Genomic DNA, 14,925 nt, shown 5'->3' on the forward strand with positions numbered 1-14,925 from the left:
TCTGAGGTTCAATTTCTCAATCTGAGAAATGGGCATTTTATTACTTACACACTTATGACAGGATTTTAAGAAAAGTACTTTGGGGAAAAAATGAATGAAAAAATATGCTATTACTATTACACCTTAGAATTTTTCTTTGTCATATTCTATCAGAGAAATGGTACCATTGCAAAGAAATCAATACACAATTGTCTCAAGGATATGATAAAGCGAAAATAGATCGAATGGATCAAAATTCCAAGAAGTACAAAGCCCGCTATTGAAGATTGTGGAAGGTCTGGGCCTTGGCAACAAAAACAACAAAAGATTAGAGTAGTTTTATATACAGTTAGAAGAAAAATGGGTGGGGATAGGTCAGGGAAGTGATGTAGGTGAGCAGAAGCAGTTTATGAGAATTTTATTATTACCAAAGACCCGGGAGGATGAATTATGTATAATGAAAAGAAAATTAGGAAGAGAAATAAGAGAATCCCAAGGATGTGAATTGAAATGGAGCTGTGCATGAAGTATCTTTCCAGATTTACTAAATGTTTCTCTGGGATGCACCCATAGTTATCAGTACAGTTCAAGAAGACCCTGCATTGCAGAGGAGCTCACAAATTGCAGAATCTAAATCTTTGGAGATGTTTTTTTATAATTAATTCTTTAAAAGAAAAGAGGTTCCTTTGTGGCATTTTTTTTCTTTTTGGCTCAGAACTTAATTTAAAGCCACTAATATGCTAATACTAGCTAGCATTGATACAGCACTTTAAAATTCACAGACAATTGAAACACATGATAAAACAAACATTTTAGCAGAAAGTCAGCAAGATATTCCAAAAGACAGTTTAAAGATTTTTCACCAATTCACCTGTGCAGATCAAAATTGACTTTTTTCCCTCCAAAATAAGTTTAGATAGTTTTATGACAAAGTGAAGAAGTCTAAGGCTAGTTCTCTCTCTGAAGTGTGTGTGCCACCATTCTAAGTGTATACAAGCAGAAGTAGGCAGCAAAAAAAGGGGAAGAGATTATTGTGGTAATAGAATGTTTAGCTTTCATATATAGTATTATATTTTATCTCTTACAGTACCATCTTTCAAAACTTAATTTCTAGCTTTTAGATAAATATGAAATGCCTCAAAGAGGTATCGTGACATAGTGGACAAAATCATTCCTGGCTTCAGAGTCAGGAAGACCTGGGTGGAAGTCCTGCTTCTGACACTTCTAATTAAAACTCTTGTATCTACTGGCTATGTGACCCTGAAAAAAGACATTTAATCCCAGCTCCCTAAAATGAAAAATTGCAGGGCAGATGCTAATTTCAATAGAGAGAGTTTCCTCATCCAAACTACCAATTCTAGTGAAATATGCAAATTCAGGCAATAACAAAAAGAATTTTCTTGTTACTTTTGTAGCAAAGTAAATTGACCTAACATAGACACAATATTATTCTGAAAAGTGAAATTTGCAATTAGCATCATATTTTGAAAGAGTTCCACTGTATTGTGTAACATTATTATTTTATTAAGTTATAAGTTAATTTTAATAGACATTTAGATAGTCCACTATTTAGAAACCAATGTTTAGGTTATATAAAATGCATGTGAAAATAAGTTCCCATATATAGATTTGGGAGTGTTGCATAATTTGTACTTGCTAATCTTAAAATAATACAATTGCATATTTGCTTTTGAACACATTTTTTCCAGTAAATGCCCAGTACTAGAATTTTTGATGTCTTTGTTTTCTTTTTGACTAATTTTAGGTGGTTGCCTTGGGAGATGTTCCTGATGGGACTTTGGTCACTGTGATGGCTGGAAATGATGAAAATTACTCTGCTGAACTGAGAAATGCCACAGCAGCCATGAAGAACCAAGTTGCAAGGTTCAATGACCTCAGATTTGTGGGGAGAAGTGGAAGAGGTATGTGTTTCCCATAAATGCATATACATGTACTTATGCTTATAAGTATATTATGTGTATAGTATATATGCACATATACTTATATATTTCCTTGGGGGAAAAGCTACTTAAAAAAAAAACTTGGTCAACATCATGGATATCGACCTTTACCTTTTTTATTTTCTTTCACTTCTATATTTATGGAATGGCATGAATGCTTCTACTGAATTTGGTTCCTATTGTATACTCAATAATATAAGATTTTTTTTTAGTGTCTTAAAAGCTGTGTAATTTGAATTATATGTTTCAGAGCATAACTTCTAGCTTTTTCCCTCATCTCCAAAAGTAAAAAAAACAAAAAACAAAAAACAAAGCATCCAGTAGGAGGTAACTATAGGATAAAAAAGTAGAGATTCTCTTTTTTGAGAATCTTTGAGAAACTTTCGATTTCAGGTCCCATATACTACCACTTGAGAACAAGTGATATTAGGCGGTAATTAAGATTTAACGATCTAGATTAGTGGTGTCAAATTCAAATGGAAACAGAACCCCCGAGGGCTGCATTTGACTTAGAAAACCACAAATTAACATTGTCTATGTTTTATTATATTTTTATTTATTTTGTCAAACATTTCCTAATTACAGTTTAATCCGGCTTGGCCCACACTTGTGAATTTTGTGGGTAACAAGTTTTTTTTAGACCTTGCCTGTTTCATTCTTCTGATCTAGATTGTGGAAAAGTTAAGGGGTTCCTACACTGCAATGTTGCAAACTAGTGCCATTGCAATATAAGTTTGTTATATTGTTTGCAATACATCTTATATAGTTACGTCATGAAATATTGAAGAAAAATTGGCAGTGGCATTCTGATTCAATTTCGTCTATAATCTACTTGGGGTATGTTCTCTTGCTACACTCATATCTAATGCCCTGTTTCCTTTGATCTAGCTAGAACTATAACAACAAATGCTATTTAGCTCAATTTGTCAAGAGAGTTGCAGCCTTGTTGGTTAATGATTATTATCTGCATATTAAGTTTTATGTTAATCACTTCACTATGTGTGCCTGACATGTTTAGAACAGCAGCAAATATGGATGGATGGACTGTTTAAGGACATGGCATGGTTTATCAGGAAAGTTTTGCTTCTGCATTATAGGATTCAAGTGTATGTGGTTGTTTGGCTTTGACCTGTGATTTCATCAGTGTTGAAAATTTCCTTCACCAGTAAACATTGGCAGCCTTTCTGTAGTTTGTCATCTCAGAGAGTTGCCTGGGGCACTGAGGATTTAAGTGACTTGACATGGTATCATGGCTGGTACAGCTTGTACATACTAGAGGGAAGACTTGAACTCAGGTCTTTAGAACCATCAGAGCTATTCCCTTTCTACTGACTGTAGGACTGAGTCAGTTTACAAATACCTGCTATGTTAGGTAGAGTTTAAAAAAAGACATTTACAAAAAAATTACATATTTCATTTGAGAAGCTTTAAAGATGTTAGTAAAACACATACAAGTATGCAATATTTTCCTTATTTTAAAAAATATTCAATAACTATTATTTAAAATGAATATTTGGTACTCAATAAGTATTCCAGTATAGTTGAAGGAAAGTATTTTAGTAATTTGGTTCTTGTTTGATACTTGTTCATTCTGTTAACAGTTTGGTGTGCCTTTCAAGTGGAATATCCAGGGGCAAAATATAACATGATTTCTAATATAGATTCCTAGTCCTAAGGGTAATGGTGTTGTAAGGAAAAATAAATCCATTTAATGAAAGCATGAACAGTGCTTTCATGTATACAGTTATCTGTATGAAATACAAAAATGTAAGTTATTAAATATGTTCACTTATTAGAGGTACTGTCTTTTCAATAAATGGAATTTCTCTTGTTATTCTCAGATGAGTTTCGAAAATGTTTCAAAGATTTTAGAGGGATGGCTAGCAAACTGATTGAGAAGCTTAAAAAAAATGGAGCCTAGAATTTGCTTCCTGGCATGTTTACTGAGCAAAATATCACAAATATATTCTTGATTTTCAGCATTAAGATTTAATAACTGAATGTTGTATGGTGGTTTTCCAAAGAAAACGGGTGTCCCACTAGAATATATAGCTCTTTCGTGTTTTGTATAGGAAAGCTTTGAGAACTAGTTACCAATAAAGCTTACATTTTATTAAAATAAGGTTTCTGGAGATATGCCTCAACTCAGTTGGTGATGGTAAATAATGAGAATTTGGAAACTAGTTGATCTTTTTTTGTATCAAAGATCTAATCTTCTACACACCATTGGATATTCCTATTTTGAGTGGGTGACTAATAGGTACTTTTGTTTACTTTATAACAAAGAATTGTTTCCTAAAGGTGTGGGTGTTTGCATTTGCCTGCTTGATTTGTGCTGGTCTGTTCTTGAGTTAGCATATACACTGAAGAGAAAAATCTCTGCATCAGAAGGAAGGGAGTGCTTCTTTTGATTCCCTATAACAGAAAGAAAGAAGGAAGGAAGGAAGGAAGGAAGGAAGGAAGGAAGGAAGGAAGGAAGGAAGGAAGGAAGGAAGGAAGGAAGGAAGGAAGGAAGGAAGGAAGGAAGGAAGGAAGGAAGGAAGGAAGGGAAAAGAAAGGAAAAAATGGAAACATTACATAATGAAATATTTATTTTCAAACAGGTTCACCTTCCTACATGTGATAAGTAGAAACCAAAGATATGTAAAACTGTAATTGAAAGTTTGAGTCTGTTACAGTTACTATGTATTGTTTGCATTTAGTGAGATGTGGTATTGCTGCAATAGAGAGAACTTATTTTTAAGTTATGAGAATCTGCATTCATTTCTTATTTTCCCTAATTTTGCATTAAGTAGAAGGTGAGATGTTGCTGTTCCAAATGTGTCAACATCAGAAGGCTGCCAATTTTTTTTTTTTGCAATTTGCTTCCATTACTGTGAGAGTAGATGAATCTCACTAATTTTAACAATTAGTGTTAATTTTCCATCATATTCATGCCTTTTAAAGTATCATTACTCCCTATAAAGGGATCTTAAAACTAGCCACTCTTTCATGTGTTGAATTTTAAAACTTTGTGCCTCAAAATATGCAATTAGAATAGAAATGAAGCAAAGTATGGCAGAGAAGAAAGTGAACATCAGTCACGCTTTGTAATGCTAGTGTTCAAAAACATGTTTTTGTGGCTCCTCAGCCTTGTACAGGGTTTAGAAAAGTTCTTAAAGAATTACCAAAAACTGAAAATCACATAGTTCCTTGGAAATAACAAGATAGTGAACGTGGAAGGGCTTTCTCTGCTCTATGAAACAGATGCCTGGGCACTGGCTGATGTCCAGGATTACTGCTCCTAACCTCAGGTTCATCATGCAACTGGGAAAACCTGCCTATCTGGCTTTTAAGGTCTTACTACACCCCCCACTCTTTGTAGTTTAAGACTTCTGATACTTCTAATACTTTGAATCTCCTTCCCTAAATGTGTCGTTTTCCTACTCACTACTCTCCCTTCCCCAATTTAAATAGATGTGAAATACTCCTCTGTTTATTCTCACTCAAAGTCCTTGGTCTCTTGATTTCACTTTTCTTGTAAATTTCCTAAGTCTCTGTCACAAAACAGAAATAATCAAAATAGAAATAATCATATGAAGATATGAGACATAGTATTCTATCATCATAAAAGGAGATTGGAAGGTAAAATCTTTTTAAAAATCATATTGAGATGAGAGGTTCTCATTATTAATAATATTCCACACAAACACATAAATATACAAATATATCTCACTTTTGTCAAAATAGTACTGGGAAGTGGTTATTGTGTAATTAGCTTCTTTTAATATATGAAAAATCCAAGTGCTAGTGAGCAGCAAAATTGACATTTGAATCTGCGTTTTCAACTCAAAATCTAGTGGTCTTTCTACTCTGTTACATTACTGGTTGTGATTTGTGGTTGACCAGCAATTCTGGGGAATCACTTATTGAAAGTTTTTACTAGTATGAAAATAGTAAGAAAAAGACATTGTTTTGCTGTACAAAGTCGAACTTGAGAGTTGATACTGGTGTAGTAGGAGATGGTGTGGTGACTATGAATCTTAATTGAATTTCACCATGTAATATTATGACTTTGGCAGAAAGATAATCAATTTTACAAATATTGAATGGTATACTGTTTATTTCATCAGGAAAATGGATAGAAGCATTGTATAGTGGATAGGGGGCAGGTCTTGAAGTTGGAAAGACCTGATATTACATCTGATACTGGTTTTGTGATTAAGGACCAATATCACTTTTCATTTCTGAACCTCAATTTCATTTCTAAAATGAGGGTAATAATATTTATAGCAAGGGGACAACAGAATTATTCTGGAAGAGGTCTTATAGGTCATCTACCCCAGCTCTTTAATTTTACAGGTGAGGAAACTGAGGCCCAGGGAGGTTAAAAGAAATAGTGAAGGTAACACCAATGGTACATAGGATGGCCAAGATTCAGAGACAAGATCCCAGACTCCAAATCTAGTATGTTTTCCAGTACACCACACACAATGATGAATTTCTTTTTTCTTTCAATTTTTTCTTGATTTAATCATTTTATTTTTCCCATTTACATGCAAAGATCATTTTCAATGTTCACTTTTATGAGATTTTGAGTTCCAAATTATTATTCTCCCTTCCCCTCCTCCTCCCTCCCCAAGACAGCAAGCAATCTGATATAGATTATATATGTACAATCATATTAAACATATTTCCTCATTTGTCATGTTGTGAAAGAAGAATCACAATAACAGGGGAAAACCGTGAGAAAGAAAAAACAAAAAAGTGAAAATAGTATGCTTTTATCTATATTCAGACTCCATAGTTCTTTCACTGGATGTAAATAGCATTTTCCATTACGACTCTTCAAATTTTCTTGAATGTTTGTATTGCTGAGAAGAAATAAGTCTATCATAGCTGATCACTTCAGAATGTTGCTATTACTGTGTATAATATTCTCCTGGTTCTGTTTATTTCACTCAGCATCAGTTCATGTAAATCTTTTCCAGGATTTTTTCTGAAATTCACTTGCTCATCATTTCTTATAGCACAATAATATTCCATTACATTCATATATCACAACTTGTTCAATCATTCCCCAATTGATGGACACTCCTGCAATTTCCAATTCTCTGCCACCACAAAAGAGCTACTATAAATATTGTTGTACATGTAGGTCCTTTCCCCTTTTTTATGATCTCATTGGGTTAAAGACCTAGTAGAGGGTTTACTCGATCAAAGGGTATGCACAGTTTTTAAGCCCATTGCGCATAGTTCCAAATTGTTCTCCAGAATGGTTGGATCAGTTCACAACTTTACCAAGAATGCATAAGTGTTCCATTTTTCCCACATCTCCAGATTTATCATATTCCTTTTCTGTCATGTTAGCCAATCTGATAGGTATGAGGTAGTACCTGAGAGTTGTTTTAATTTACATTTCTCTAATCAGTAGTGATTTAGAGCCTCTTCTATTGATCTGGACAATTTATGTTTTTTAAAATATTCATCCATTTCACTTAGATTGTCAGATTTTTTTTGGCATACTTGGACAAAATAACTCATAATAATTGCTTTAATTTCCTCATCATTGGTGGTGAATTCACTCCTCATTTTTGATACTAGTAATTTGGTTTTTTCTTTTATTAATCACTAATATTAACCAAAAGTTTATCTTTTTAAATGGATTTTTCATAAAACCAGCATTTAGTTTTATTTATTAGTGCAATAGTTTTACTTTCGATTTTATTAATCTCTTTTTTTGGATTTTCAAAATTTCTAATTTGGTATTTAATGAGAAATTTTTATTTTTTATTTTTCTAACTTTTTCATTGAATTCCTATTGCATTGATCTGCTCTTTCTATTCATGTAAGCATTTAGAGATATAAAATTTCCTCTAAGAACTACTTTGGCTGCCTCCCATAAATTTTGGTACGGTATCTCATTATTGTCATACTCTTTGATGAAATCAGTGATTGTTTCTATGATTTGTTGTTTGATCTACTTATTCTTGAGGATTAGATTATTTAGTTTCTGATTTTTAATCTATTTTCCATGGTCCATTATCGTACATAATTTTTATTGTATCATGATCTAAAAAGTGTGCATTTATTATTTCTGTCTTTCTGTATTTTATTGTGATGTTTTTACATGCTAAAGCATATCAGTTTTTGTGTAGGTGCCATATTCCTTTCCATCCCCATTCAGTTTTCTCAAAAGGTCTATCAAATCTAACTTTTATAAAATTCTATTCACCTCTTTAACTTTTTTCTCGTTTATTTTGCAGTTAAATTCATCTAGTTCTGAAAGAAGGAAGTTGAGATCCCCTACTAGTATAATTTTGCTCTCTGTTTCTTCTTGTAACTCCCTTAACTTCTCCTCTAAGAATTTGGAAGCTATACCACTTATATGTTTAGTATTGATATTGCTTCATTGTCTATGGTACCTTTTAGCAAGAAATAGTTTGTTGCCCTTTCTCTTATCTTATTAGATCCATTTTTCCTTTGGCTTTGTCCGCAATCAGGATTGATATGCCTGTTTTGCTTTGTTTTTGCTTCAAGCTGAAACATAATTTATTCTGCTTCAGTTTTTTACCTTCACTCTGTGTGTATTTCTCTGCTTCATATGTGTTTCTTGTGAACAACGTATTGTAGGAGGCTGATTTTTAATCCACTCTACTATCCATTCATTTTTATGGGAGAGTTCATCCCATTCCTATTCACAGTTATGATTACTAACTGTATATTTTCCTTCATCCTATTTCTCTTCTCCCTCATTTATACTTTTCTCTCTCCTTTTACCCTGACCCCCCTCACCAGCGTTTTGCTTCTGACAACCATCTCCCTCCATCTTCCCTCCCTTCTATCAGCCCCCTTTCCCTTTTCTTTTCTTTTTCCCCTTCTACTTCCCTGTAGGATAAGATAAATTTTATACCCAACTGACTTTGTATGTTATTCCCTCTTTGGGCCAGATCCTGTAAGAGCAAGATTCAAACAATGCTCACCCTTGCCTTTCTCTCCTTCTACTGTAATATATCTTTTGCACCTCTTCATGTGATATAATATACCCTATTTTGCCTCTCCTTTCCTGTTCTACCAGTACAAATCTTTTTTTCACCCCTTAATTTTTCATATCATTTATAGTTTTCATGTGATATAATATACCCTATTTTGCCTCTCCTTTCCTCTTCTACCAGTATAACTTTTTTCACCCCTTAATTTTTTTATATCATCACATCAATGTCAACTTATACCCATACCCTCTTTTTATGTATATCCCTTCCTCCTACTCTAGTAGAGAGACAGTTCTCAAGAGTTGCAAATATCATTGTCCCACATAGGGATATAAACAGTTTAACCTTCTTATAGAGCATATTGAGTTTTTTTTTCTTTCCTGTTTACCTTTTTATACTTCTCTTGAGTCTTGTGTTTGCTTTTTTCAATGAGGTGTTTGACGTTTTCTTCTATTTTTTTCATTGGATTTTGTTTGACTGATATTTGATATCTCATAGAGTCATTAGCTACCACGTACCTAATTGTAATTTTCAAGGAATTATTTTCTCCAGTCAGCTTTTGTACCTCCTTTGCCATTTGGCCAATTCTACTTTTTAAAGGAGTTTTTTTTTTCTTCAGTCAATTTTCATCCTTCCTTTTCCAAGCTGTTGTCTCTCTCTTGTATACCTTTCATTTCTTTTCCCAGTTTTTCTTCTGCCTCTCTTATTTGATTGTTAAAAGCCTTCTTGAGTTCTTCCAAAAAGGCTTTTTGGGCTTGAGGTCAATTTATATTCTTCTTTGAGGTTTCACATGGATGTGTTTTGACACTGTTGTCCTCTTCTGAGTTTGTGTTCTGGAGCTTCTCTGTTGTCATAACAACTTTCTGTGGGCAAAGTTCTTTTCTGGTTTTTTTTTTTTTTGGCTTGTTTTTAGTTTATTTCATGGCTTTTTAAGTTGATCACTGTTTCTGTGGCACAAATGGCGCTGTTCCAAGCTTCTTGTGCTGGGGTGCAGGGGCCTGGTCACTGGCTTTCTGTGTCAGGGCCTGAGGTGTTGGCAGCTTTCCCGTTGCACTGGGATAGCCTGGCCCAGTTGTGTCTGTTGTGCCCTGGGTTCCAAGGCTGGCAGTTGGCCTTCTGTGCTGGTTCTAGAGGTCTTAAAGCTCTCCTGCTATGCCACTGGATTCCTGTACCAGGACCAAGGGACCTTAGTTTCTGATCTGTATTATGCCTAAGTGCCTCCTCCAGGCTTGTCCAGACACCGTCTGCATTGGGCTGTGCTCTGCTTTTGCCCAAGTGAAACAGACCTTTCATGAAGTCCTTCTAAATTTTCTTAAGCTGGAAAATTGTTTCACTTCATCATTTTGTAGGTTCTGTCACTCCAAAATCCATTTCGAGGCTTGATTCAATGTTTCCAAGGGAAACTAGGAAGAACTCAGGAAACTTCCTGACTTTTTTTCTACCATCTTGGCTCTGCCCTCACAATCATGAGTTTCACTTTAGTGTGTCACCTGAGATGATGCTAAGCTATTCAAATATAGATGTATATCAGCAGTTGACAGTTGTCAGGGCTGGTTATATAAATTTGGGAATCATTTGCATAAAAATGATATATATGCCAGTGGAAATGAGTATATCTATCTAAATACAGGGGGTGGGGAGGAGAGGGAGGGGCGGGGAGAGAAGGGAAGGGCAGGGAAAGGAAAGGAAGGGAAGAGAAGGAAAGGGAAAGGAAAGGAGGCCAGGAGAGGCCAAGACAAGAGCCTTGGGGAAGACAAAAACTTCCAAATAGAGCAGCTTGACCTCTGAGTAGTCCCAGAATTTTCATTATTTTATATTTTAAGTAGCTAGAATAGTTTTGAGTTATGGACATAAAAAAAGCACATTCTTATATAACGTAATTTCTACTTCTAAAAATCTGTTTCAAACACTAACAAAGCATCGGGATTTTTTTTATGGTATTCTGCACATTTTTTTTATTGCTTCATTTTCCTTTCTATGCTGTGAATTATTTTGTGAAGTAAAACGGGGGTTGCCTGGAGCAAAATCAAACTACCTTGTGAGAGGCAATTATTAAATTTTCATTGTGAACATTCATACATCAGAAATTGACAAATGTTACAAATCAGAGCTTGATCTGTTATTGTTATTAAGAAAGTGATGGGCAGCAAGGTAGCACAGTGGACCTGGAGTCAGGAAGACATCTTCCTGAGTTAAAATCTGACCTTAATCATTTATTCGGTATGTGACCCTGAGAGAGTCACTTAACCTTTGTTTGCCTTAATTCACTGGAGAAGGAAATGACAAACCACTTTTTTATCTTTACCAAGAAAACTCTATGGGCAGTATTGAAATATTATGTTCTATAGGGTCACAGAGAGTTGTATATGACAGAACAACATCAACAAATTATGCTTCTGTGCTACATCCTAAGGACCATAAGGCCTTCTTTTCAGCCCTGTAGCTGAAATCTCCTAAATACTGTGTCCCCCCTTAGAATCTGAGGTCCTTGAGAATAAGGGCTATATTGCTTTTCTTTTTGAATCTCCCACTGTTTAGCACACTATTTGGACATCGTAAGTGTGCAATGAATTATTTTTTCATCCAATCATTCCTTATTCCAAAGCCAGCTCTCTACTCACTATGTACCACTTCTTATCCTTCAATGAAATAATAAATGAATGAATGAGTGAATACATAGAGGAATGAATGCAGTAAATATTGTCTTATAACATGTTTTATTTCAAATTGGCACAATTTAAATAACTAAAAATGTGGATCTAACTCCATTCACTCTGTAAAAATTTTTTTAGATGGCAGTCAGATAAGTTGAGATATAAAATTCCCAAGTATTTTCTCAGTTCACGGTCTTCAGATATATGCACATGATACTCATTGCCATCCACCAATGTGGAATCCATACATGTGCTGTAGCAAGCCAAATATCAAACTCCTTCCATCTGGTCATTATAAGGTTTTTGTCTTTATTTGTATATGTTTAATTTATACTTGTGTTGCTACCTCTTACAATTTAATCATGTGCAACAAAATCATGAATACGTTGAGAATATGGTATTTTCCTCAGTGAAAATTCCTTGGTAGCACAGTGTTTGTTGTTTAATGATCTGTACTATGGCATTTTTTCCCCCATGGTGTTCTCTATGTAAGGGATTTTTATATGATGAAGTGTTTCCTTTATTTATACAATTTCATGAGGAAGTTGCCTTCCTGATGAGTGGTTAAACATGATAAAAGTGAAGGGAAGGATGAAGTGACCACCGATTTTTCTCATAAAAATGAATTTCTTTATAGTAAATGGCTATTATTAATATATTTGAACAATTATTTCAACATAAAATATAGCTAATAGAAAATAAACCAATTCATACACTGTTGTTTTATGCTGTAGGAAAGGGTAATGCTTAACTGTTTAGCTATGTAGACCAGTTTTCTACTTTAACAGCATCAAATAGATGGATGATTTATTGACAACAAAAAGTGAATAAGTATAATGGCAACTATATTGTAACTAATCAAGTACGGTCCAAAGTTTACTTGTCTTCTGTTCTTATTTATTGTTTTTAAATATACTTTTATAGATAAATATAGGTATACTTTCCTCTCGAATTAAAACAATGAAGACAGAGAAATGACTTCATATTTTAATGTGATTAATTGAATGTTCAGCCAGCTTTAGCAAGCTGATTTCTTTACATTGCATGGCAAATTGAAATTTTGTGGTGGAAATCTGAATTAAATTTTATCTACGAAATCATTTTTTTACTTTGTTTTACATAGTTGAACAAACTAGCGGTGATTCATTTGTTTTATATCTTAAACTAAGCTACTTCCTCACTCTAAGCCCTAGAAGGCAACATCCATAACGAGAGCCACAGGAAGAGAATGATTTTTGAAACATTGCATACCTTGAACAAATTCTTTGATATTTTATTCTTTCATGATCTTATTAAGCACTGGGATATTACTATGATTTTGTTAAGTGCTTGAGTATTACTATGATTTTAAGTATGTGGGTATTATAATTAGTGTGAGGCGGTCTTTTTCTTGAGAATTTTTTAATGAATGTTCTGGTATAGTAGTTAGTGGAGATAAATTGAACTCATCTTCCCATTCACCCTTCACCCTTATTTCCCAGCCTGCATATCTTTGGACAGTTGTAGTTCATTTTGGTCTGAGTAGAGAGGAGATAGCTATCAATTACAAAGTGGCTATAAGAGAAATAATGGTTGAGTGATTTTTAGAGCTTCCTGTTTCAGCAGCAAGCATTTTAGACATAAATGGTCACCAAGACAAGTGCTGAATCACAGATTGGCATCTAATATATCTTTAAAATTTTTTGTTTTCTTTTTGTCTTTTGTGGTAAAGGAAAAAGAAGATATGCTATTTGCTTAATGCTCTATTATTTTCCATGATCGTAACAAAATTCAGATCAGAAAAACTGTTTCTTGGTTACTTCAGCATGTAACATTATTACATATTATCTGGGGTTTTTGTTTTTTTTTTGTCTTTTATCCAACTATATGTGTGTTTATTCCTATAAAGGTCTTCATCTAAATTGTCTGAGGAAAGGATCCTTTGCTAATAACATACTGATAATAAACTACTAATCTGCATTAAAAATAAAAGTTAACAAAAATTAATAAATAGTTCACGATTTTATGAATTTCCAAGGAACAATTTGAAAGATCTTGGCTTTTACACTTTTTATCTGTGTGATCTTGGAGAAGAAACAACTTACTTGAGCTTTGATGGTCTCAGTTATCAAATGAGGTAAATAGACGTAAGTGCCTCTGAGATATCTTCTAGATCTATCTCTCTGATTCTATGATCTGTGACCTTATGCTGGTCTCGTCAAACTCCTTGCAAAGGAGTCATAAAAGAGAGATGTTTTGTAAAGTGCTTGTAGATGCAAATACTGTCTAATGGACAATACTTCTCTACCTTATAGTCCAACCTGACTTTATTCAATAATTTGAGGCAGTTTTATCTTATTTTGGTCTATGTTAAGATTAAAGGTGAAAGGTCATCCAAGATGGTGGGATGATAAAAATTACAGCTGAGCTCTCTTAGAAAGAGCTAGAAAACACACCAACCAAATCCTGATTGGTAAATACAAAAAAAATATCCCAGTGAGTCATTATTTTAGCCCAGGATGGCATAGGGAAACAGACATTTGTAGTTGAGCCACAAGGGCTTCAAGGAGCTTTCCAATAGAGAGACCAAAAGATGACCAAGGTTAGGGCAAGGAATCCCAGACTCGCACGGGGGGTACTAGACCATGTATAAAAAGCAGGAACAGGTGCCAAAAAGCAGCTCTGTCACTCACTACCCAGTTAACAGATCCAGGGGAGACTGAGGGGGAGACATGTACCTAAGGAATGACAGTACAGGTTCAGCAGTGATCTGGTTCCTAGGTAATTCAACGGATAAAAGTATTGAAATTCCTAATATGGAGTCAGGAAGCCCTGAGCTCAAATTCTACCTCAGATGTTTGCTAGCTGTATGACCCTAGGCCAGTCACTTAATCTCTCACCCTCAGTTTCTGTATCTGTAAAATGGGGATGATAATAGCACCTAAACATTCTTGTGGGGATAAAAGAGTTAACATATATAACGAGAGCACTTTGAAAAACTTTAAGTGTGATACACTACTAGCTCTTACTACTATTATTAGGTTATAGACTTGAGTGTGAAAGCAGTTTCAGAAGCTGCTAGCCTCTCTATAGATCTAAACCCAGGGACAGAGTGAGAGTTTCAGTTTCAGCTCAGTTTGAAGCCTGCAGCACTATAACAAGAGCAGGAATCCCAGACCACAGGGGAAACTGCAGTCTCTCTGAAGCTACAAAACTTTCTGCCTAGCTGCAATAGCAATCTATTCAAACCAGGGGCAAACCACAGGTATGTTGTCTATATTCAACCCCAGGTCAGGAATTTGTAGAGCTCAGACAGAAGGACAAGAGTAAGACATCTCTGGGAGAATGAAAGTTTTCAGGTCCCCAGCCTGAGAGGTCTCT

The 14,925-nt window shown here is 34.5% G+C and overlaps 1 protein-coding gene across 2 annotated transcripts in view; it reads left to right on the top strand.

The window, feature by feature from the left end:
• Nucleotides 1-14,925, top strand: part of RUNX1 (RUNX family transcription factor 1) — a 337,077-nt gene that overhangs the window by 205,962 nt on the left and 116,190 nt on the right. For both annotated transcript variants that reach the window (XM_072615024.1, XM_072615025.1), the window contains one exon: nucleotides 1,745-1,901. In XM_072615024.1, the coding sequence (XP_072471125.1) occupies nucleotides 1,745-1,901 (157 nt within the window). The remainder of the gene's footprint in view (nucleotides 1-1,744; nucleotides 1,902-14,925) is intronic.

This window comes from Notamacropus eugenii, chromosome 5 (genome assembly GCF_028372415.1).
Source record: "Notamacropus eugenii isolate mMacEug1 chromosome 5, mMacEug1.pri_v2, whole genome shotgun sequence".
In the NCBI taxonomy this organism is placed as follows: domain Eukaryota; kingdom Metazoa; phylum Chordata; class Mammalia; order Diprotodontia; family Macropodidae; genus Notamacropus; species Notamacropus eugenii.